The following is a 25,302-nucleotide window of genomic DNA, read 5'->3' as shown; positions in this document are numbered from 1 at the left end:
TCCTTACATTCTCTTCTCTTTATCCTTTTCCCAGTTTTGACTCCAACCATGTCCACCTGACTGGTACTAGTGGCCAGAGCCAACCAGGCCAGCAGGGGCAGCACATCTATACAGAATATCAGAACCTGGGCCCCAATAATGGATTTCATGGTCCCTACAGTGGACCCAAAGAAGGCCAGAGACCCACCCTCAAAGAACCCCTGGTCTATATTCCTGTCCCAGGACCTGATGGAAACAGAATACCCTTGGTCAAGGTGTGTTGGACTTGCTGTGGTAAAAAGTTAGTTTAGATTCTGTAAAATTTAAAGTTCTTTTTCTGGGTAAACACTTGTTCATGTCAGTAAGCTATAAAATATTCTATTTTCTTGACTTTTGGCAACAGAAAACAAACAAGCCTCAAGAAACTTGTTAAAATCTAAAATTCTCTGCTGATCTGAAATCACCGTCTGTAATGCTGGATTGCTAACACTTTGCTGGGTCATTCTGAGACTGTTGGATTTTTAAAAAAAAAAAAAAAAAAAAAAAACAAACAAACATAAAGGGTAGATTTCAAATTTCTGGATGATTTTACGACTTCACACTGTTACGCTTTGTGTTCGACCCCGTAGGTGAGCGACGGCCCTCTGCCAGGTCTTGCATTTGGTTTCCCCGACAATGAAACAGAGTTGCCCCAAGAAGCACAGACAATCACCACCATCTCCTGGCAACCTGTCCCTCAAACTTCAGAGTATGAGGTGTCATGTAATCCCATTACACACCTGGAGGAACAAGGTTTCCAGGTATACACACACACATAGAAACTTCAACTTACTTTAATATACTCACGACTAGAGAGACATCTTTGCTGAGCTACTTTCTCTGTCTCCATACAGATGCGTCTCCCAGGCACCTCCAACAGTGCAACGCTGATTGGACTGACATCTGGAGCTTCCTATAATGTCATAGTTGAGGCCATGACAGGCGGGGCCAAAGAGAAGGTTCTGGAGGAAGTCGTAACTGTTGGAAATGCTGGTACAGTAGTTTTAAATCACAGAAATGGAAAGATAAAAAGAATTTCATATAACACATTTATGCACAAACATGCAAATTATTGTATATAAATAACATAATGTTCCAAGAACTACAAGGATTCTTTTCAAACTTCATTTAACCTCAAACTTTCTTTAAGAAACAAGATTTAATAAAAACATCAAGTATATTTTAATAGTAAAATGTAGCATTTACATTAAATAGTTTATTATGTGTATTTCCCATGTGTCTTTTTCACAACAAATCAAGACAAGATAAACCTCATCAGTTGGTTTTAGTTTAAATGTTTTTTTTTTCTATCCCTTAGTTCCAGGTGACATCCCTCTTACCACCAACCGGGATGTGTGCTACGACACATTCACGCAAACCTACCACGAGGTGGGCTCAGAGTGGGAGCGCATGTCTGAGACGGGCTTCAAGCTGTGGTGCCGCTGCCTGGGGCTGGGCAGCGGTCATTTTAGATGTGATTCATCCAGTGAGTGGCTTATTAACCCCATCCCATCATGCTTTGCAAACACTCAGCAACACACCATGGAATTAAAAAGTCCAACAATTCTATGTGATTTACTCAAATCGGAATTTATAAGAAGGCATTATCAAACTGTTGCTCAGCGAACTGAAAATAATTGCACATTATAAATTCCTTAGCTACAGTTTAGAAGCCGTAGAATCGTAGAGTTCAGATTCTATGTGCAGAACAGAATAATAAAATGCTGACATGGGCAGCCTCTTTAGTCATCTTTTCCAGAAGTCTTTGTGTCATGCAGTATTATCGATAATTGTATGTAGTATTATAGATGTTTGGATATAATTTTTGATATAAATTCATCATAAAAATTATTTAGTTGCTCTGTATGAGTCTGTCTATAGCCTGCCCATGTCACAATAAGAGCACAAAAAGCTAAGCTAACTCATCAGCCTTATCCTCAGTTATTTGTATTGTCCATATTTGTCCAGAGCTAACATGACAATACCAAGAACTGAGATCATCGGCTATGGGTTCATCGCACTGATTGTATGTGAATTACACTTCACTGACAATCAGGGAAACTCCGTCAGTTTTAGTGTCTAAACAGAATGTGATCATGTGTTATTTTAAGCACAGATGTCTTCTTCACAATGAAAATGAATGCCTGATTTTTTGCAACACTTTATAGGTTGTTGTGTTGATACTGTGATTTACATTGTATAGAATCAAATCATGTGAATATCCTTTTTTCCTGCTGTGTGAAGGGGAAAGGTTTGATTTGTGTCTGACCACTCTTTACACATAATGATGAACTTCTCTGTTTTCACTTTCAATGTGACCTGTCACTTTTCTTTTACATCTCTTCTTCGTGCATCTCTTATGTCATTCCCTTGCTTCTCACTCTCGCTATTCTCCATTTCCTTCCTTCTGTTTGCTACTTGTGTTCTCCCTTCCACAGAGTGGTGTCATGACAATGGTAACAACTACCGTATTGGAGAAAAGTGGGATCGCCATGCTGAGAACGGTCATATGATGAGCTGCACATGCCTGGGCAACGGCAAGGGAGAATTTAAATGTGAACCCCGTAAGTACAGACCACAATACTGACATTGTGATATAGAATGACTCTGTTGTGCGAGTGTACATTACATCACAAAAATCTAATACAAAACATCTAATACTGTCAAATATTCCTATTTAGTTGTTTGCTTACTGAATTATTTCTTGTTTCACACACACCTAAAATCGGTCAGTTAGAATATGAATTGAATGTTGATCTTTAATATATACACTATCATTCTCCAGATGAGTCGACATGTTATGATGATGGGAAAATGTACCAGGTTGGAAACCAGTGGCAGAAGGAATACCTGGGTGCCATCTGCACCTGTACCTGCTATGGAGGACAACAGGTAAGGTCCAACTCTATTCAACATGCATGACTGCTTCATGGATCATGGTATAAAGTACACAAAAGCTCAGTATCTTTCTATTGTATGTGTGCATTCAGGTTGGCAAAATGGCTGCATGATCTTGACTTTGTGGGCTTTTGTGTGTATATTTGTGTTAGGTGTACATTAACGTTTCCTTCTCTTTTTTCAGGGCTGGCGATGTGAGAATTGTAGACGACCAGGAGGACAGACCGATGTGGATGCTGACCTCCTGCAGCCTGTTCACACAGATGCCTTTGACCGGTACAGAGAAAACGCTCTACGCAAACTGGTTAGTATTACAATGTTTTAAGTTTCTCTAATACATTTCTACTATAAAATGTCTCTGCTGTTGCATTTGCCATTGTCCAAAATTATGAATAAAACAAACCAAAAAAACTATTAATCTGAGATGTCACCACATTGTATACATGTACTTTACTGCTTTCTTTCTGTGGTTGTTATTTAAAGTGCTAAATATCTTCATTTCAGTAAAACCCACAAAACCATAAATCTTCCACTGGGCAACGTTGGTTATGTTCTTGAAGTAGATTTTAACTTTTCCTTAAATGTGTCACAGAAATGAAAATATTTTAGTGGGAATTGCAGGAATTTCAATTTGTAGATTTGAAAATGTTAATTTGCAAAACAGGACATAAATTAATATAGATAACTTTGTGGATGTGATATATTGTGTAAAATTGAATAAACTAATGTCTTTCTTTCTTTCTTTCTTTCCCCTGCTGTTCTTTGTCCTCCAGAACATCCAGTGTCCGATTGAATGTTTGAGGCCAGAGCTGCTTGCAGATGCTCAGAGCCCCTCAGAGTAGAGAGGAAGAGAGCATGAATAAAGGAGGATAAAGAAGTGAGAGCCCTTAAAGCGTCACCGCCACTTCGAGAAGGAAGCCACCTCCTGCATTTCATTAAAAGAAGACCTTTCCATCAGATTGTGCCTTCAAGGTTTTCACCGCAACAAATTGTAGTGCCTTAATAAGACTTTTCTACTCCAAACTCTGTGCCTTTTCAAAGATTTGTCAACTGTTCACATGGGTTTTAATCCCCAACAGGGGACTGTTGATCCTTCAACAGAAACAGGGATTATTTTTCCGGTGAATTTTTGATACAAATCTGTCAGAGCACAAATCCTGCTGCTTTATCACTTTCAACCTGCCTACACCAAACATACTGTCCACAACACACACACACACACAGTGCAGTATTGTTACGTATTTTTACTGTTGGATTGGGGCTTTTGTTAAATTCAGAACATTCCATGACAATTCTACTCTTCTGACCAAAACAAAATGTAACAAAATTGCCCTGATTTTAATAATGATGTCCCCTAATAATAACTGTAGCCACCTTTATTGCTTTTCCCATGTTTTTTGAGGTTTCACTGTGACTAATATGTATTCAGAGGACATATAGGTAAAGATAGAGTGCATTTTGTGAGTCCGTAGACATTTCCAATTAAGGAGCGAAAGTTACAGTATTTCCATTGTTCCCCAGAACATTTTTTTTACAGCTCCGGTCTCAGCTTTATTGACCTAGACAGACATGACAGCCACAGTCAGATTTAAATGTAGTTGCTTTGACAGTTTTTATTACCTTGAATGCATCAGTCTTTGCAATGAAGGGGATGACGCTTCATTACAAAGAGTGCACCACTCTAAGTGTCCTGTCTATCTCTGTGGTCAGTGTTCTGCTGTTCTGAAAAGCAGAGCCATCGATTGCTAACCACCCTTTTTTTTTTAAATTACAAAATTTAAACAAAATAGTTTGCTTTAAAATATAAGCACTGTAACTTTTGAGGTGGTTTTATGTTGCCTAGTGATTATTACTGTGTAGGCTTTAGAATTCACCATGTACATGTGGTTGCATCATCTGTAATGTGGGTATTTTTTAAAAACACTATAATGCAAAATACTATGATTTTTTTTTAAAACCCAAAGCTGAGTGACCAAATGTTAGACTGTTATTTCAAAACTGAATTGGAAAATTTAACATTATTTCCAAGAGAAATGCATTTTATGACATAAGTGTTTGTATTTTTTTTTTTAATTCATTTGTTTTATTTATCCCTTTTTGTTTAGGCATTTTGTTCAATGCTATTTTGGGGTGTACACTTTATTTTTGATCTACTTGTTTTTATATTGTTGGTGCCAGACTCTGAACTACTGTGGACTGAATCTTTTTAATAAACAGTAAAAAACCCATGCCGGTTGGTGACGGTCTTTTTGTCAAGAGAGAACGATTATGCTCTAAGTTGTTTGTTTGGTGAGAACCTCTGGATGCAGTTCATGGTGTGGATGCTCTGCTGCACACACTCATTTTGCAGCAGACAACTTCAAGTTCTGAAACTAGCTTGCACCAAGAAAGGTTAACTAAGAAATTAAATCACAAGTATTTGCAAAAATAAGAGAACTTGCAATGTAAATATAGTAGAAAAAAATGCGGATGGAGTCAGAGACTGTCAGTGGATGGAACATGGTTTTCAGCTGGACCTGCATGTCTCTTCTCCCTTCTGCTTGGAATGAGGCAAACTTGACACATGAAGTCTTATTTCTCTAACCTTAAAAACATGTCCAGCTTTGAAACAGACATTTTTACTTATCTTAGGGTAAGGTTGGTTTGTTATTGTTGAAGTTCTACCAAAAAAATGTAAAAAATCACAATGTGCAAGCGTCCATCAGTGCTATTTATTGCAATAAACCATATGTATGCATATGGAACTAATGTCAAAGTTATAAAGTCACATTCGGTGTGATAGGAAAGTTTGTCTCTGAGAAGGTTTTATCTAACTGCTCCTCTAACATGGCACTCGCAGGCCTGTACAGAATTCTTTGTGTGGTCCTTCAAGACAGAAAATAAGGCCTCCTGTGTACTCCAAGGCTTTAGGGTCAAGCTGACCTCCTTAGCACAAACAAGACTGCATAAGAGACAAACCTTGACACAAGAGACTGAATTTTTCTTAAGATAGGCAAAGGCCATTTATTGATTACATATAGGCTGTTAAATGTTTATTAAAAACTAAAAAGCATTTAAAAAATCAACTTAGGCATTTATTGAGTCACTAAAATACTGTAGAGTACAGACCACATCAGCATGATTATAAGCATCCTCTGGTAAATTAACAACCAGATACTGATGTCTCTCACCATATGGACTTCAGGAGATGACTGGGGGATGATAAACTGTGACCTACTGGTTGAGTTCTCTCTGTTCTCATGTTTCTTACATGTTTGTCCCCTGACAGCCGGGTCCTAATGTTTTTTGAGCAACACACCATACTATGACGTTTTTACAATGATGGTTCTACTATGAAGCCAGTTTGACATGTTCAGGTGTTCTTTGTGTGAAAACTCAGAGATTTCAGGTATCAGAAGGTGGTTTTCAACTTTGTTAACTTTCTGCTTCAACTTTAAATTAAATTTCCTTCACTAACCCAGCCCTCTGGACTCCCAGTAAGCTGTGTTCCTATTGGCTGTCCAGGTGGCTGCTAGGTGTTATCAGGAACACCTGAGCAGCTCAGTGTCTTCCTGCTTTATGTGGCTGCAAACATTTCCTCTGCTTCTCTTCACCATAGAACCGGGTTTAGCTCTGTTGCTTTAGTTCGTTCTTTAGGCGTTGGCTTGCAGCTTCCAGCAGTAAAATTGTCTTTAATGTGTTTCTTGGTGTGTTTTAGGGCTTTGTACTGGATAGTTGTCTTGGTAAATGAGGTTCTTTAGCCACAGTTAGCAGCTGGTGCTAATGTGTGCAGTGATTAGTGGGTTTGGTACAGCTGAGTTGTGTCTTTATCTTGGCTGTAGTGAGTCTTTAGAGGTTTTTGGTCAGACACATTCTGTATTCTGGTTTGTGAACCAACGTTGGTTGTCCAGAAGGTAAGAGTTCCTGTCCTGATTCTCTGTTCTCAGAGGTTCTCTGGTAGGCTGCAGGAGACTTTAGCGTTTGGGTTGTGCTAGTTTGGTTTTTGTACAGTTTCATTTGGACGACTATCTTGAGGCCCCTCCATGTGGTTTAGCGAGGTTTTCTGCAACAGTTCTACAAAGCAACCTGCAGCAGAAGAGACTTTGAGAGTTTTTAGGAAGTTCTGGAGACCAGACTTTAGAGCAGCAGAAACATTTGTCAGCAGTTTGAGCAGGAGAAGGTGAGCTTGAGAGTAGAAATGAGATGGAAACCTTCTTGACCCGTGTGGTGAGGTCCTGTACCAAGAGTTTGAGCAGGTTGTGAAGAGTCTGTAGTTCTTTGGTCTGAAAGCACAAGAAGAGTCGACTCATTAAAGGAGAAAACAGGAGATATTGTTGGTTCTTCTGTCACTCTGCAGTTTCCTTAGACTTAATATCAAGTTTATATTTTAAATGATTTCCCTTGTGAGCCCAAGAAGACTTCAATAAACTCCCTCCATCCCCTGAACACAACATATTTTATTACCATGTTAAATCTTTCTTTTTTTAAAATATGTTTTTGAGTTTTAATCATAGTTTTAGCATAGTTTTTTCCTCTTTGCTTGTTTAGTTTTGTCATCTGTGTAAAAGGTGCTAAGCAAATAAAGTTGAATTGATAAACTGAATAATTGACTAACTCATGATTGTGACAACAGAAGTATTTTCATTGTGATTTAAGGGTTTATTTCATTTTTAAGGTTGGGGTTAAAATCTTGACAGAAAAAGAAGATTAAAGAAATAAACTACATAACAAAAAGCTATTAAATCAAAGGAAAAAAATGAATACAATAAAACTTTTAAAAAGTTTTATTATTAAAAAGATTTAAGAAATTTAAGATGTAGTTTTCTAATTAAACATTTAATTTTTCAATTAAATGTTTTGTCTTTTTAAAGGTTTAATAATCTAATTAAATGTTTTGCATTTTTTAAAATATTTAATGTTCTTCTTGTTTAATTGTATTTTTTAAATGTTTAATTATGGAAAATATTTTATCTGTAATTTTTAATATTTGTATTTTAAAAATTTTGTTTAATTTCATAATGACATGTATTGTATCTTGTTGAATTATCTAATTCAATATTTTGTTTAATAGAGTTAAACATTAAATACAATTAAATTATATTAAACAGACAAAATATTGAATTAGATAATTCAACAAGATACATGTCATTATGAAATTAAACAAAATTTTTTAAATACAAATATTAAAAATTACAGATAAAATATTTTCCAAAATTAAACATTTAAAAAATACAATTAAACAAGAAGAATATTAAACATTTTAAAAAATGCAAAACATTTAATTAGATTATTAAACCTTTAAAAAGACAAAACATTTAATTAAAAGATGAAATGTTTAATTAGAAAATTACATCTTAAAGACAATAAAACTTCAAATAGGAATTAAACAGAAAATACAATGAAGCATTTAAAAAGAAAATTAAACATTAAAAGGTGGTAAAACATTTAAAAAGAAAAACCTTAAAGATTTAATCAAAACATTAAATATTGGGAAAGAAAAAGGAACTCAAACAAGCCGATAAAACATTTGAAAAACAAACATTAAAAAGACAAAACATTTGGAAATCAAATCAGACATTAGAAAAGAATAAAAGGTGAGAAAAGAGCAAAACTAAATGTTTAAGAAGAATCAAACTAAAGACAAAACATTTGAAAAGACACCAGTTAGACTTTAGAAGATCAAATTAAACAGAAGAGACAATAAAACGATCAAAAGTAAAAAAGCGTTTTCTAGTCTGAAACGAAAACATCAAGTTGTTTCTTCAAACATTTGCTCTTTTTATGTTCTTGGTTTGATTGTGGATAGATTTACTAAGAACTCATTTCAGAAAACTGCTTTCCAGATAAAGTCTACCAGTAGTTGAAGGCATTTATCAAACTGTTACCTTCTGATCTCCACAAACTTTACTGTTCAGTGAAGAGAATCAAAGTTTTTTGAGGATTTCTAAAAAACCCACAGGTGAAGGTGTGAGAAGAACTCAGATGGATGGTCTAAATGTGAAATCAAGACTCATGGTCACAAGTTTTAAGGCTTCTGTTAACCAGAAAGTTCAAACTAACAGAGAAGTACTGAGAAACTTAGAACATATCAGTCCTTGGGCTGTCTGAAAGTTAAATCTAACAGAGAACTACTGTGGGACTTAGAAAATTTCAGCCCTCAGACTGTCTGAAGGTTCAAACTAATAGAGAACTACTGTGGGACTTAGAAAATTTCAGCCCTCAGACTGTGTGAAAGCCCAGGTCCTGAGGACTCGGGAGGTGTGGAGGCCTTGGAAAGTCTTGGAACTGAGGGTTCAACCCTCCAGCACAAAGGCTGAAGTCCAACCTCCTGAGAAAAACGGTCGAGTCAAGACTCAAATTAAAAAAAACTCGAAAATGGCAAAAAAATAGATGATAAATGTGCAAAAAAAAGAAGAATTAGTATCTGAGCAAATAGCTCAGGGGATAAGAAGACAGACTACCAACTGGAAGGTCGCAGGTTCAAGACCCACCACTGGCACTTTTCTTTCTTTGTCTTTGTCAGAATTTTGATAAAATTTAAGAAGGATCTGGTCTTGAACCAGCGACCTGCAGCTCCATAGGCAAATCCTTAACTCACTGAGCTACAGATCAGATGAAAAGAAATGATTTCGTCGTCCCTTTGGCATCGTAGTTCCTGAAGTGACCACATGGGTGGAGCCAAGGCGGAGTCTGGGTGGAGTCAGGGCGGAGAGTAGGCGGGGAGGTGGGTGGCGGCCTCCCCCCCCTACTCCCACACCTTCCCCCGCCCGACGAGTTCTTCGAGTCTCCACGAGTTCTTCGAGTCTCCATGGGTTTTCCCGAGTTTCTGGAGTTTCCATGAGGTCGGAGGCAGAACAAGTTCTCATGAAGAGGTGTTGAAGTCAGTCAGGATGGACTGACTTTTTACAGTGACTAGAAGGAAGATGACTAGAAGAGCAGGTCTTTAACCACCATCATGAAATCCATGGAGTCGGTTCCAGAGAAATGAAAGAACGTCAACTTTTTTCAACCTCCATCCTGATGTTCAACTTGATATGTTTACTTTGACATTTTTAGCACCACAAACCTTTAGTATCACACTTTATCATTTATTAGGACTTTAATGGAATCCACCAGCAGATTTACTTTTTGTTGACAAACTTTATTCTTGTCATCATGGGACTGCAGTATTTAAAACTCTTCTTTCTATTTGACCTCATGTTTATTAGTTTTAATGGAAAAAGTTATTTTAGTTGTCGATTAGTCTCTTAAAAACCAAATAATAAATTGGATTAGTCAGGAGGTTTAAATTTCTTACTTTGTCATATTTTAAATATGACAAAAAAATAAATAAATAAAGTGTCTTGAGACAATTTGACCTGTAATTGGCGTTATATAAATAAAATTGACTTCAAATTGTATGTATCTTGTAATGGAGTAATTCAGCCATATATGTTGGAAAACACATTTTCTTTGTCCATTAATCTGTTGATTGTTTTCTCCAGTAATTCATTTCTTGTTTTGGTTTATAAAATGTCAAACCCAAATATATTCAGTTTACTGTCATAAAAACCAAAAAGATTTACATTCATGATGCAGGAATCAGGCAGTTTTTCACTTTTTATCTTAGTCTAGTCAGAACGATAGTTGATAATGTGTGAATTGTTGCAGCTTGTGAGCCGTAGAAGGTTTTAATCTTTGGGACCAAGTGTCAAAAAACATTTAGAAACAAACATCAACAAAACACTCAAAGAGCTGAACATCATTTGCATGACAATGTCAAATTAAAGGACATTTATTTCCAACGTAAATGTGTGATATTGATCCTCTGGAGCTTTCTCTTCACATCGTCTTCCTCCTGGACTGGTTTGGTCGGGAGCATGTGCAACAAATATTTGAAAAACTGCACTTTAACATCAATGAATGACACTGAAATTTAATCTCTACATAAATGAGACTGAGTCTGGATGTGCTGCTCTATCATTAACTCCTAAGTTTAGGGAAAGTTAAAACAAAAGAGGACAGTTCAGAGAAGACTTGAGAATAAGCTTATTTTGAACAAACATCTCAGACTTTCTGAGCTTCAGCACCTCCAGCAAGATATTTTAACAACAAGCAACTCAAGAGATCCACAAGTTAGAGAGAGTTAGCTTTAGCTGAACCAAAGTACATGTGGGACGCTAACCTAGCAAACATTTTAGACTTTTCTCTGTGAATTCAGAGAAATAATTTCCTATTTAATGACAGAGCTACATATCTTAACTCAGTCTCATTAAAACAGACTCTAATTCAGTGTCATCCATCCATATTAAAGTGCAGTTACCCACAATGTTTGCTGCACGAGCTCCAACAAAACCTGTCCAGGTAGAAGGCCACTTTGACAAACAGGAAGTGGACGATTCCAAGCAGATTTATAGAAGGGGGAACCGGACTGTACTAAGTGTGGTCGAGTATAGAGGGGTGTTTTGTGAGTTTTTAAGGCTGATAATGATTATTAGTGAGACATTTGGAGTAGATATTCATTTGCAGTAAATGAAAGTATTTAAAATCTTGGAGTTAAACTTTGAAGAACACAAACTCTAACAGAAAACTTTGTTGATACGCTTTTGTTTGGTTTACAGATGTTAAGTTAAAGGAGTTTTATTCATGACGTATAACCAATCAAATCACTCCAGAAGACAGAGCCACCACAGGTAGATAAAGGTTCAGAGCCAAAGTAGCGCCATTTTTAAATGTATTTATTACCGTAAATCAGTAAAAAAAATAAAATACTGATAATCAGTAAATCAGTCAGCCCACAATTACTACAATTCTACAATGTATGTCTCTTTGCTTTGACTTGTTATTTGTACAATATACGATGTATATGATGGCGTTTTTTCATAGCAAAGGCTATACTATGATGTTTTCTAAGAGACATACGATGCTACTCTGGTTGTTCTGGCTCTGGGCCGCTTCACTCCTCCTCTGTTGTTTTCTGGATTGTACTCAGCTGCATGCCTTCGTCCACCCGGCCTCCGTTGACTCGTCCCGCCTGCCGTCTCTGGAGCTGAAGCTGGATTGGAACAGACCAAAGTACAGTCCAATCACGATGCCAGCTGCCTCTCAAAAGGCTCCTTCATCTGGCAGGTGGCAGCACTTCTTCTGAGGGGAAGCTGAGCTGGCCCGGCAGAACTTTGGAGATGTGTTCCAGTGGTTGGTGGATGTGTGGGGAGATAGAGAGGGACCTTTGACTTGTTCAGAAAGGAAAACAAGGAACCCATTGGTAGTTTTAGTTTAGGGTGCTACTGCGGTGTGTTTTTGGGTTTTAAGAGGTGAACAGGAAGAGTTTTTTTTCGTATTGATTATCTTTTACTTTGTTCCTGGTTGGAATGCCCATCAATGTCAACATGAAGTTCACTTTTAGTTCTGTTTATTTATTTTTGTTTACTAACACCCATTTGTTTTTAACCCCCTCACATGTTGTGTTGTTGTAAACTTACTCTTTCAAACAAATTCTCATGTAACCCTCTGGAAACCAGCGTTTGTACTGTTTTTGTGTTGCTCTTCACCTACTGACAGCTGTGGACTAAAGGCTATACTGTGACGTTTTTAGAGCGACATGCTATACTATGATGTTTGTTGGGCGACACGCTATACTATAGGCTTTTTTAATTGACATATTACTGTGACTTTTTTTTGTTTTAGTTTTTTTAGTTTTTTTTAGCAACATATAAGAATTCGAACTGTTTTAAAAGTTACTACACTTTTACTTGTGCAATGAAATTATTATTCTATGGCATTTTTTAGATGACATATTATACTCTGATGTTTTCTTGAATTACATACTATTTTGACAATATACTGCACTATGACATTTTTTGACCCACATATCATACATGACAATTTTAGGCAGCATCCTATCATTTTGCGCTTTTTGAACCACATAATAATCTATGTTTTGTTTTTTTTTTCTTGTCAACATGCTGTACTATGAACTACAGGCCATACTATGTTATTCTTGAGTAAAGCATACTGTACTTTGACATTTTCTGAACTACATCCTATACTATGGCATTATACACAGAGTGCTTTGGTTACATGTTGATTTATAATCTAGATTTTTTTCTGTTTTGTTTTTTTACAGGATTACCACAGACCTGACCGTGAACACCGTTGACACCCACCTCAGGGAGATGCTGCCTAAGATCTCAAGGCTGCTTGGTCGTGGTCTTTCTGGCACGTACTCTTCCAAAATGAGCCGGGAAGTTTAACACTGATGGAATGACACCAGGTCTAAGCCGACAGACTTCCAATTCCTCCTCAACCCATAGTCTCTGGGAAACCTACATGGAGTGAGAAAAGTAGACAGAGAAGTAATTAAGTCTGTACACAACATATTAAAAAGAAATCATGCTAATAAATTAAGTACAAAGAACCGAATTCGCCAATATACTGGAGACCAGAGCTATTTAATTTGATAAGTATAACCTTGTTTAGAAACATTTCAATTATTTGAGAGCAGTCCTAAAGAACTGCCTGTAATCCCAACCATAAAATGGGTTTGGAGGAAGAACATAGATGGTAATCTGGATATACATGAGTTAGGCTTTATCACTACTATTGGTAGTATTGGTGGTAGTAATAGCAATGTGACTACTACTAGTAGTAGTGGTAGTACAGTAACTACTGCTGCTGATGATACTGGCACTGCTATTACAACTTGTAATACTATTACAAATGCTGATACTACTTCTATGACTCTAACAGCTGTTTATACTACTACTGCTGCTTGTACTTTTAGTATTACTACTACTGCTTGTACAACTATACTACAGCTACTATTAATCGTCTGGTATTTGGTTGTCAAGCTGCTAGCTCGCCTTAGCGTTTTGCTAGTGGCTAACTAGTTAGCTCTCATAGACTGGAAGCTCTCAACAAGATTTCAGAATGAAAAAAGAGCCAAAAACTATTCTTACCTATGAAAAGTCATTCCAAGTTTCCTTGTCTCAATCGTACGATGCAGTGTGTAACTGTACGCAGCACAGTGAGCCGGCATACTTCTTGTTTCCGTTTTCATGCTGTCTACATCAACGGAATGCACCGAAACTTTGTCCCCACTAGCTTAGCCTCGCCGTAGCACGCAGCTCAAAGGGGCGTGTCCTATCTACTCATTCATATCTATGAGAACAACGGTGGCTGCACATAAGTCTGACGTTGATTAGCTGCGTAAATACCATTATATACAGTCTATGGTAAATACGTATGTGAACTGCATCATTGGCTGCAGCAGCCAGTCACCGGTCACTCACTGACTCACATTGAAAAATAGCACAGAATGAACTGTTACTAGAGGTCGACCGATATGGGATTTTCAAAGGCCGATGCCGATACCGATTTTAAAAAAAAATTTTCAGCCGATGGCCGATATCTAAAGCCGATTGTAGAAGCCGATTTTTCAGGCCGATACACTTTTTTTTTTTTAAAGCACATCGATTACAAAAGGCAATTTAAACACTAAAAGTATATACATGTATATATTTCAAATGCTAGTATAATTAGATAATATAAACATACGGACGTTGGGTGTGCAGATGAGGGACGTGCAGCAGCCTCGCTCTGGGCATAGGCGCACACCACACACACACAGTGCATCCACAGATGTACTTTCACTTTCTCACTTGCTTGTATGCCTGAGGCTGACGCTAAAACTTAAACGGCTAACTTTTACAGTTTGATGATCACACAGTAAAGACTTTTAAAGGCTAAATCAACATTGCATTTTCTCTCTTACCAAGAAACAAATCTCTTACCTATTTTTTTTACCAAATAAGCAGGTGTGGAGCAAGGCTTGTTGTTGCCTGTCTCACTCGCTCCGCTAATGCTCCGCTCTCTGAGTGCCGGGGGTCCTTCTAAGGGAAAAGTGGTCGCGGCAGCTGCCCGTACGGGTGCCTGATCACAAATCGGCTTTCTATTTGTAAATATCGGCCGATGGCCGATATTGAAAAAAGTCCATCTATCGGCCCAAAATATCGGCCGGCCGATATATCGGTCTACCTCTAATTGTTACGTGTTTATTTTATTTACAATTTAGGTTGGATTTTTTTTTTTTTTTTTTTTTGTGCGCAGCGCAGATTTTCTGCGCGTGGAGACCGTGTCAGCAGTGCGCAATTGCAGGGTGACTTTGTAAAGTGTAGCAATTATAGAAAAGACATTACCTGCAATTTGTAAATTTGTAAAACTATACATTTAAAATAATTCCGAGACCATGACAAGTTGTTTCAATCTTAAAATAAAATACTGTATTGCTCATTGTTCTTTTGCCGTTTTGTGTCTCATTTTTGTCGTATTTTGTCTTGTTTTTGTTGTTTTTTGTCTTTTTTTGTCTGACTTTTGTCATGTGTCTCTCTTGTTTTCGTCGTTTTGTTTCTCGTTTTTGTCGTTTTGTGTTTCCTTTTAGTCTGGCTTGTGTTTTTTGTCTTATTTTTGTCGTTTTGTGTTTTGCTTTATTCATTGTTTTGTGTATCGTTTTTGCCATTTTGTCTCGTTTGTGCCGTTTGTCCATTTTTTGTCTCTTTGTGACTTTTGTGTCAAATTCTTGGTCTCTTTTTTGTGTTGTTTCATGTCATTTGTCCCGTTGTTTTGTCATTTTGTTTCTCACGTTTGTCGTTTTTTGTCTGTCATTTTGTGTCTCAATTTTGTAATATTTTGTTTTGTTGTTTTTTGTCTTTTTTAAAATAAAATACTACATCATTCAGTTCCAGGTGCATGTGACTGTTTTGTGCCTTTGTAGATAATAAAGTAAGTACAGTAAAAACATAGTTCCTTAACCGTGTTTCAGAATGTACTTTTTTGCACTAAATAATTGGAAAATGTCGTTATTGATAGGTTATTATGCTATTATGTTACTGGCGCACTTGAGATCAAATTGGGATCAAAATGAGTTTGACAACCCTGCTATGGCGACAAAACTAATCTTTTATTTTGAAAGTCCCCCGGAATGACCCTCGGTTAAGGTGTTTTCAAAATAAAAGGGCTGAATTTAACATACGATGAAGTTTAGATTCATAATAATGTTAGAAGGATATTGTTTCTGTGTACCTCTCTAAACTAATTGATGTGGAGCTGTAAAGGTGAATCTCTCCACTGGAATCAACGCTATTAGATTTTATAAACATTGACAAATGTGTCAAATCTATTCTCTTCTCAGTTACACCTCTGATGCACATTACCTATAAGAAACGCTGTTGTTTTCCTGAAAAAAGAACACATTACAAGACCGTAACAGACTAAATGTTAATGAATGAGATGCTCTGAAAATCGGGGTGTCGGTGCGTTCAATCTGGGTGGACCTGGCGCTCTTATTGTGAAGAACCTGGAGCGGATGTGTATCTCTTGTCGCTGACACAGAGGAAGCGTGGAGTGAATAAGTGTGTAAGTTAAGAGAGAAGATCGGCCGGATCCCCTGAAAACAGCAGAATGGACAACGTTTGCATCGACACTTTGATCCTGAAGCTGCACGATGTGAACGCGGTGAAGTTCGGAGAGTACAAGCTGAAGAGCGGCATGATGACTCCCATCTACATCGACCTCAGGGTGCTGGTGTCCCATCCTGCTCTCATGAACCAGGTAAACACGTGCTGCCCCCGTCGCTGCCTAACGTACTGATTTTAGAATCAGATTAAAAGTGATGCAGGATGCTGCGAAACACCATCTAACTGAATTATCAGGAGGCGAAATCTCAGTATGTTCGTTTAAACACAGTTCCTCTGTAGTGGAAGTGATCTGGGTGCACACGTGGAAGGACCATCACACTCTGAACTGAACTCTGAAATTCGGACTAATGATTTTTCAAGGAAGTTCTCAAACCAGGAAAAAATGCCTTCACCAGTTAAAGATCCTATATGGAGAAAATCAATTTTTACTGTGTTTTGTGGCTTGTTTCCTTGCATTCTTGAAGCTCCTTCACAGCTAGATAACCTCCAGCTTTAACTGCTATACTCCAACTGAGGAACTAATAGCTGTGTATCTCAAACTTTGGAAATCCTGCTCCCTTATTGAGCCATTCGGAATTGGCAAGCTGCTTAAAATGTTTCAGCCCAAATAAAGCACGCCACATGTTCTGCTGATGGCTGCAGGAGTAAACAAAAGAGTTTCCATGCACTCCCAGTATCAGAGGAACTTTTGCTTTGACGGCAGTGTCCCATCACAATAGGAATGCCTTTGGTGTTAGCACAATTTATGGCTAATGTTCCCATTAGGTTTGGCTGCATGCCAGAGATCTGTAGAAATTGTAACGCTGAGGGACATTTATGAATAGTGGAATCTAGCCAACCACTAAACCAATAAACAAGGGCTGCTTGGATTGCTGTGTTTTTATGTTGCCTATTGTGTTGCAACCTAACCTCACTTGTGTTTACATCTGTTTTCTTCTCTCCTGCCCTCTGTGCTCACACTTTGCTGCGCATTTTTCTCATCCAAACGTGCATGAAGGAACCCATTTAGACTATATGTTAACCAGCAGTCATCTCAGAGCCATTTCCAAGTTGCTGCTTTTCACCGCTAAACTACTGATTTTATAACTGCAACATTGTCGGACAGAACCCCCAGACACATGACTTAAAAACAATAGCTGTGTTGTGAATGATTTCCTTGTAAAATGTTCACTTGGAGAGAAAGTTAAAAGCACTTAAAAAAATCCTGCTTTCATTCTTTCATCAGATGCAGGGAGAGTTTTCTTCCTGAATGTGGCATGGACAGATGCTATTTAACTGCATTTAAAAACTAGAGATGCTGAAAGAGGTTGTTTAGAGCAAAACCAGTGGAAAGACACATTTTGGGGACATGTGAGGCACAATATTGAAATCTATTAAAATATTTACTTGAATAGTTGTGTATCTATGGGTCCTTCAAGGGCAGCCCAACCATTTACTCAAGTCTTAGTAATGATTACTGAATCAACATCTCTTTGACAGTGTCAGCAACACTGACGACTATCATCCCTACAAGTGCCTATAGTAACACTGCTCCTATTCCAGTCACTAAAGATAAGGTAAAGCTGGCCATTGTTCATGAGAGGTCAACCTGAAAGCCATTTCAAGGTTCCACCCTAAATCATGTCCCTCAAAGATGCAAAGAAGTCCCTCAGAGGTAACAGCAGAAAGGATTACAGCTAAAGTGGAAATTGTAAGCATGTTGGTTAAAGAGATGCTTTAACATTTTATTATAGATTCATCACCTCCAAGAATGTCACCATATTGTTACTACAGACCTTTTAAGCTTCTTTTATTTACAGGTGTCAAGTTTCATCTACCAGCGAGTGCACGATGAAGGGCTGCAGTTTGACTCGGTGTGTGGGGTTCCATACACAGCCCTGCCGCTGGCCACAATCATCTGTTCAAGACATGAACTGCCCATGCTCATCCGGCGAAAGGAGGCCAAGGATTACGGTGAGTCAAGTTCAGTTTATCAAGCTTTCGAAAAAGAGACTGACCTTAGATTTGATAGTGAACTCTCAGAAAACAGCATTAGAGGCCTTAAACAGTTTTTCTGAACAAGACTGAAGATTGTGCATTAACCCTATGAGCCCAAGGCTATTTTCAGGGTAATTTACCTCTTTTATTTTTAACTTCTTTTCTTGGCTATTATAGGGGCTAGACATACGTGCTGTACCTTGTTTTTTAAGAACAGTCTACACTATCCGGATCTTTCACCATTTGATATGATAATACTTGCATATTTTTAAATTAGCCTTAAGGTCAAGGGGAAAAAATGAATATGATGAAGTTGTCATGTTTTGCAAGTATCTCACCAGAAAATGCAGTAGAAATATATTTTCATAGATATTTTACCATCTATACAATGATTGCATTGCACAGAAATTAACATATCTAAGCAAGTTTATAAGTAATTCAAAGAAGAGTAATGGATGTGGAGATGGGCATTCATCTCTATGCAGGAAGGGACTAAATGTAATGCAAATCAAAAATAATTTTCTCACTGATGCTTTGTTGCCTATAGTCAAGTTGTGCAGTTTCATTTAATGTGTTACATCTCGCTGCAATAAATACTTTAAAAGCAAATCAACTGAAGAAGGGATGTGAATCTATACTCTTATCCTGCTGCACTTCTCTCTAAAAGCTTGAAATGTTTGATAGATTATTGAGGCAAGGCTGTGGGTCAACAGTTTCAGAATCAGTTTAAAGCAGTGACTGATAACCCTCCCTGTGTGATTTCACTGTAGGAACCAAGCGGCTGGTGGAGGGATCGTTTCGTGAGGGGGATACATGTCTGATCATCGAGGACACAGTGACAAGCGGCAGCAGCATCCTGGAGACTGCTGAGGTTCTCTACAAGGAGGGACTGAAGGTATAGAATCAAAAATTACAGCAGTGATTATTAACAATGACACTGAGAATCCTTTTTGATCACTGTAAGGATTACAGAAGTCGGTGATGTAGAGTAATGGTGCTGCCAGGTTGACCACCGAAAGACCTAAAATCACAAGGACTTAAAAATCACCACAGAAGGACCTAAAATCATCACAAACGGACCTAAAATGACTACAGAAAGACCTACAATCACAACAAAAGGACCTAAAATGGTCACAGAAAGAGTTAAAATCACCACAGAAAGACCTAAAAACATAACAAAAGGACCAACAATCACAACAAAAGGACCGATAATCACCACAAAAAGACCTAAATGGTCACAGAAAGAGCTAAAATGACCGCAGAAAGACCTAAAATCACAACAAAAGGACCAAAAATGACCACAAAAGGACCTAAATGGTCACAGAAAGAGCTAAAATGACCACAGAAAGACCTAAAATCATAACAAAAGGACCTAAAATGACCACAGAAAGACCTACAATCACAACAAAAGGACCAAAAATGACCACAAAAGGACCTAAATGGTCACAGAAAGAGCTAAAATGACCACAGAAAGACCTAAAATCACAACAAAAGGACCTAAAACCACCATAAACAGACCTAAAATGACCACAAAAAACTAAAATGACTATAAAAAGACCTGAAATCACCATAGAAAGACCTAAACTTACCACAAAATGACCTGAAATGACCACAGAAAGACCTAAAATCACAACTAAAGGACTGAAAATGACCACAAAAGGACCTAAAACCACCATAAACAGACGTAAAATGACCACAAAAAACTAAAATCACTATAGAGAGACCTAAATTCACCACAAAAAGACATTAAATGACCACAGAAGGACCTAAAATCAGCACAAAAACAACTAAAATGACCACAAAAACACTCATAATCACCCAAAAGACTAAACATTTGATGATCTTTACTCACTGCTCAACTTTGGACAAGCTTTCGGCCCTTTTTGACAATTCTTTGATTCATTTTTGGACAAATTAGGAGTCATTTTACTTTAATTTTGAAATAATTCTGGGAGAATTTTGACAATTTTGATATTAATAATGACACTGGGGTTCCTTTTTGATCACTGTAAGGATTACAGAACTCGCTGATGTACAGTAATGATTTTACCAGGTGCTTAGAAAATTGTTTTTTATTTTCTGAAGGTGACAGACGCCATTGTACTAATGGACAGAGAGCAGGGCGGTGTGGAGATGTTGGCCTCTAAGGGAATCAGGCTCCATCCCATCATCTCCCTGTTCAAGCTGCTCAATGTGCTGATGGCAGCCGAGCGCATCGACGCCAAAACCGCCCAGAGCGTCCGCAAGTTTCTCCTGGACAATAACACTTTCAGGTACGGTTGTTAGTTTTCACACATCATGCTTTAACCCTGCATGTGTCTAGAATTTATAATTTACATGTAACAACCCCAAAGTACCGTTTTCATCTTTATCTTGCCTCTTTCAGCCCCAAAGAGAAGAACGGCAATGATGCTCCTGCCACCAAGAAGACATGTGTGGAGCAGAACCTGGAGCTAAGTTATGGCGATAGAGCCGAGCTGGGAAGTATGTGGTCTTGAAACTTAATCAGTTTGTCCACTAGTGTGTAAATGTAAAAATGTAAAATGACATTTCACATTTTTGGATCCAGATATTCACCCTCTTGCATCAAAGCTGCTGAAGATCATGGAGGAGAAGCAGTCAAACCTCTGTGTGTCGGCCGACGTGACCAGCAGCGAGGAGCTGCTCCAGCTGGCAGAATCTCTCGGTCCGAAGATCTGCATGCTGAAGACCCACGTAGACATCCTGAAGGTACAAGGGAGAAACAACTGGTTTGTTACATGTAGAACTTTGTCAGGACGAATAAACTGATCTTATTGCTGTTTGTGTGACCAGGATTTCACGGGGGCCTTCAGCCAGAAACTGCAGGCTTTGGCCGAGAAACATGACTTCCTCATCTTTGAAGATCGTAAGTTTGCCGATATTGGAAACACAGTCAAGCATCAGTATGAAGGTGAGAAGATTTAACACATTTTTCATGATGGAACTTCCGAAGTTGCACATAGCTAATGTATAAAATATGTTGAAGCTGACTTTAGTAGCCTAACGCTGGGCCCATGTATCTGTTCTCCAGGTGGTATGTACCAGATCTCATCATGGTCCCACATAGTGAACGCCCATGCAGTGCCGGGGCCCGGGGTAGTGAAAGGTCTGAGTGCGGTAGGGAAGCCTCTGGGCCGAGGCTGTCTGCTCATTGCACAAATGAGCTCCCAGGGCTCACTGGCTACTGGTGAATACACAAAGGCTGTGGTAAGCATGTTTCTGCCTCGGCCTCAGATATGTTGTCTGTCCTCTGTGTCCGCTAGTTTACAGCTGTTTGCCTCTGTGATGTGTTGTTACAGCTGCAGATGGCGGAGGAGAACTCTGACTTTGTGATTGGATTTATCTGTGGCTCAAAGATCGCAAAGAGGCCAGAGTTCATCCACATGACCCCCGGGGTGCAGATGAAGGCTGGAGGTAAACTAAATTGCATTTTGATGAGGTTTTCATCTGTCACTTCTTTGTTGTGATTTATACTCACAAATTGCTTGGAGAGGAAGCACATACTGACATAAGAAATGCACCACAACAAGAAATTAGCGTATACTTTTGACTTTTAATTGTTTTTTTTCTATAAACTGTACCACATTAGATATTAAAAGAAGAGACTGCTATAAGATTAAAGAGCTTACCTTTGGCTCTAAGGATGTTTGAGGTGTTAAGAATCATTTTGAATATTTATAATCTCCCAATTTTGGGAGTTGGCTCGAGGCTTTTACCCTTAACTTACAGCTAAGATGATCAAGAAAGCATTAAAGGCACGGTGGCCGCAAAAAATATTTATTGTTTGTGTGGGGGTAAAAAATGTCTGCACATTATCTCTAGATCAGCTAAATCTGCCACTGCTAGCCTTAATAGCCTAAATGAATTATAAATGAACATAAAAAGCTAGTACTTGCAGCTTATTAAATCACTTTAACCTCATTATTCTTCACTGAAATAATGAGAGATGACTGAGAGCAGACTAGCGTGCATTTGCTTATATTCATATGATTTCCAAAAATAGAACTGTACGAACGAATCCCAGCACAGAAACTGTTGAGAATTATAACACAGACAAATGAACCTACTATTTATAGATGATGTGCTGTGTTGGTCGTAGAGCTGTGATGAGTTTACACTGGAATTTTTTGTCATCTGTTTGTTCAAACCCTAGCCACACTGATACCTTCTTTGACCTGGTATAAAACAGTATAAGTATAAAGCCTGGTACAAATGTTGGCGCCATCTCCAAGTAAACCTTCAGTAATCATAAAATAGCTGCCAGTCTGTCAGTTTGGTGAGTTGTGTTGTGAAAATGTGGGGGTGTTCCTCCCACTGCCAAAATGAATCATTTAGTCCTGCAAAGATATTGATGTAACACGTTTCTCCTTATAAAAGTAACAGATATTAGAATTTGAGAACTGAGAGTTTGCCCAGATGAGAGCTTTTTGACCATATAGTTGACCCAGATTCTACAACCGTAACATAATTTGCAACAAAAATATTTGTTTTTCTTTATCCCATCTCCTTTTGTCCCCAAAGTTAGGATATTATTACACTACAAAGTTACTTTGATGAGCATGTAAACCTCCTTCGATTAGAGCTTAAATCCAACACTTACACCAAAGTGTTATAGTTTCATTTTAAATCCATCCATTATCTATACATCGCTTAATCCTCATTAGGGTCGCGGGGAGGCTCGAGTCTATCCCAGCTGACTTAGGGTGAAGACAGGGAACACCCTGGACAGATCGCTAGTCTGTCGCAGGGCTACATACACAAACAAACAATTACACTCATTCATACCTACGGGAAATTTAGAATGGTCAATTAAAAAAAGAACCCATGCATGCACAGGGAGAACATGCAAACTCCATGCAGAAAAGATCCGGGGAAAGCCGAGACGTGAACCGGGGATATTCAAGGCTGCAAGGCGAAAGTGCTAACCACCACGCAACTGTGCAGCCCTCATTTTAAATCTAGTGTGCTTTAAAAAAAAAAAAAAAAAGAGCCAAAACAACAAATAAATGTGTCCCTGTCCAAATACAAAGCGTGCTCTTCTGTAAGGTACTCCACAATAAGTTTTTCTAAATGATTTAAACATGGAAACCTTTCGCTCTGCTCTTTTAAAGATCATGACTCGTGTTAAACACAGGGTGGTGCTGTAGGACAAGAAGTCATTGCTGGTTTTCTGTAGTCTCTTTAACTCCCCTCCTCCTCTTTATCTCTGCCTCCCTTCCTCCCCCATTTCTCTCATCTCTCTGTGTCTCCCTCCCCTTACAGGAGACCTGCTGGGCCAGCAGTACACCACCCCCGAGGAGGTTATCTACAACAAAGGCTCTGATGTCATCATCGTGGGACGAGGTGTCTTGGAGGCCTCCGATAGGCTGGAAGCTGCTGAGTCATACAGAAAGTCTGGCTGGGATGCTTACACTAAGAGAGTCACCCAGAGCGGCCAGTAGGAGCTCAGTAGTGGCTTCTGCATCATTCACTTCAAATTTCAACTACAACTCTGTCGAGGACCGTCTCCACATGAACTGCAAGTATTTTCAAGAAACTCCAGACAGAAAGTTAAAGATGGTGCCATAGTAAAACGTCTGCACAGCGCACTGCCACATGAAAACACACACCTGTTCTTACACAACCACACAGTCTGCTAACATTTACAAAGGGTATTTGGCAGGTGTGGGGAATTGGACACTTTACTTAAATGTAAATGTGGACTTGAGTCTGTCCAGTTCTCAAGCTGCTTGAAACGTATTTTTGATTCCTTCCTGTTAACACAATGATTTAAATGTGATTTTTGATTCCTTCCTCATATTGAAATGCACAACTTGACCTGGTATTTAATCTACAAACCTAGGTCATGGTACTTGGTAGAGTTAGTTCTTTTTTTTTTTTTAAGATCAAAAATTTGACTAACTGTCTCCTTAGCATTTGTGTCGTTAAAGCAAGTGTCATTCCCTCAACAAAAACTACTGCTTCCAGTTAAGATGAAACTTTACTGTTCCTGTGTTTTGTATAACTACTGAAACACTAGATCAACTTTTATCGCACAAATAAGTGTGGGTGTGGATAATACTTTTAATAATTTTATAGATTAGGTTGAAATTCAGGGCATTTTCAAGCACAAAGAGGGGATGATAGTCCTGACAACATCACATACATACTAATGGCTGCAATCAGTGTTTTCTGTACACAAGAGAAAGTTCTATTTGTGACTGAATTTTGTGAACTGTGCTCCTGAGCCATGACAGTTCAATTACAACATGCAGTGAAGCGGCTTCATATTTGACTGATTTTGTTCTAGATTTACCTGATAAATGTTACATTTCTGTTCTTGGGGTGACTTTGTTTAGCCTTTCCCTCCATGTAATGTCTTTTTATGACTACAAAGAGAAATCCAATGTCTGTTTTGTAATGTGGCACAAAATACTAAATAAATAAATCTTATGTTTTGAAATCATGTGATGTTATCGTTGTGTATACATATGGGGTAAAGTGTTGAACTATTTCAACTTTTGTAAACAGTTTTAGCATTTGGCTCCACTTAAATTCTGATAAATTACATATTTATCATACTGTAAAATCTGGAATTACGCAGGGTTATCTACATTGCTGTGGTATTTGGCAAGAATGAGAAATTTTTGAAATACGAGCCTATAAGCATGTGACTAATACCAAAGACCACTCTGTTAAGTTGGTATGTGTTTAGTTAATATCAGAGGAAAGTTTACTGACGTGAATAACGAGTGAAAAGACCTCTACAATAATTACTTCAAATGGACTTGGCCTGAATTTGAATTTGCACCCAGCATTTCTAAAATAAAGGCACAAATAATCTTAATGGGAATCTTGAGTTTCACAAAACATCTATTTTTTGTTTTTTATCCTGAAGTTCCTTTCAAGAAACAAAACTACAGCTGAACTGAGCTGAATATTCCAGCAAACAAAGGAATGTTTTATCAGCTTTTAT

The 25,302-nt window shown here is 38.1% G+C and overlaps 2 protein-coding genes and 1 long non-coding RNA gene across 4 annotated transcripts in view; 2 read left to right on the top strand and 1 right to left on the bottom strand.

The window, feature by feature from the left end:
- The window catches only part of LOC111578352 (fibronectin-like), a 31,040-nt gene extending 25,896 nt beyond the window's left edge, over positions 1-5,144 (top strand). The window contains exons 42-49 of the mRNA XM_023285064.3: positions 35-254; positions 609-779; positions 873-1,011; positions 1,337-1,504; positions 2,457-2,582; positions 2,804-2,910; positions 3,101-3,220; positions 3,690-5,144. Of these exons, the coding sequence (XP_023140832.2) occupies positions 35-254; positions 609-779; positions 873-1,011; positions 1,337-1,504; positions 2,457-2,582; positions 2,804-2,910; positions 3,101-3,220; positions 3,690-3,758 (1,120 nt within the window). The 3' untranslated portion in view covers positions 3,759-5,144. The remainder of the gene's footprint in view (positions 1-34; positions 255-608; positions 780-872; positions 1,012-1,336; positions 1,505-2,456; positions 2,583-2,803; positions 2,911-3,100; positions 3,221-3,689) is intronic.
- On the bottom strand, positions 4,977-16,306 carry LOC129350026 (uncharacterized). 2 transcript variants are annotated; one of them, XR_008603225.1, is made up of 3 exons: positions 13,041-16,306; positions 11,797-12,107; positions 4,977-7,178 (listed from the first exon to the last, which is right to left on the bottom strand). It is a non-coding gene; the product is annotated as an uncharacterized LOC129350026 (long non-coding RNA). The 2 variants fall into 2 exon arrangements; XR_008603224.1 differs by having other exon boundaries at positions 11,797-12,101.
- umps (uridine monophosphate synthetase) lies at positions 16,251-24,789 on the top strand. The gene is made up of 10 exons (XM_023285059.3): positions 16,251-16,482; positions 18,149-18,302; positions 19,097-19,221; positions 20,412-20,599; positions 20,713-20,810; positions 20,896-21,056; positions 21,141-21,258; positions 21,379-21,554; positions 21,647-21,761; positions 23,610-24,789. The coding sequence occupies exons 1-10, from the start codon at positions 16,333-16,335 to the stop codon at positions 23,786-23,788; spliced, it is 1,464 nt and encodes a 487-aa protein (XP_023140827.2). The 5' UTR covers positions 16,251-16,332; the 3' UTR covers positions 23,789-24,789.
- Positions 24,790-25,302: the final 513 nt, after the last annotated feature.

Source organism: Amphiprion ocellaris, chromosome 11, assembly GCF_022539595.1.
Source record: "Amphiprion ocellaris isolate individual 3 ecotype Okinawa chromosome 11, ASM2253959v1, whole genome shotgun sequence".
NCBI lineage: Eukaryota > Metazoa > Chordata > Actinopteri > Pomacentridae > Amphiprion > Amphiprion ocellaris.
This window is presented reverse-complemented; position numbering and strand designations above follow the sequence as displayed.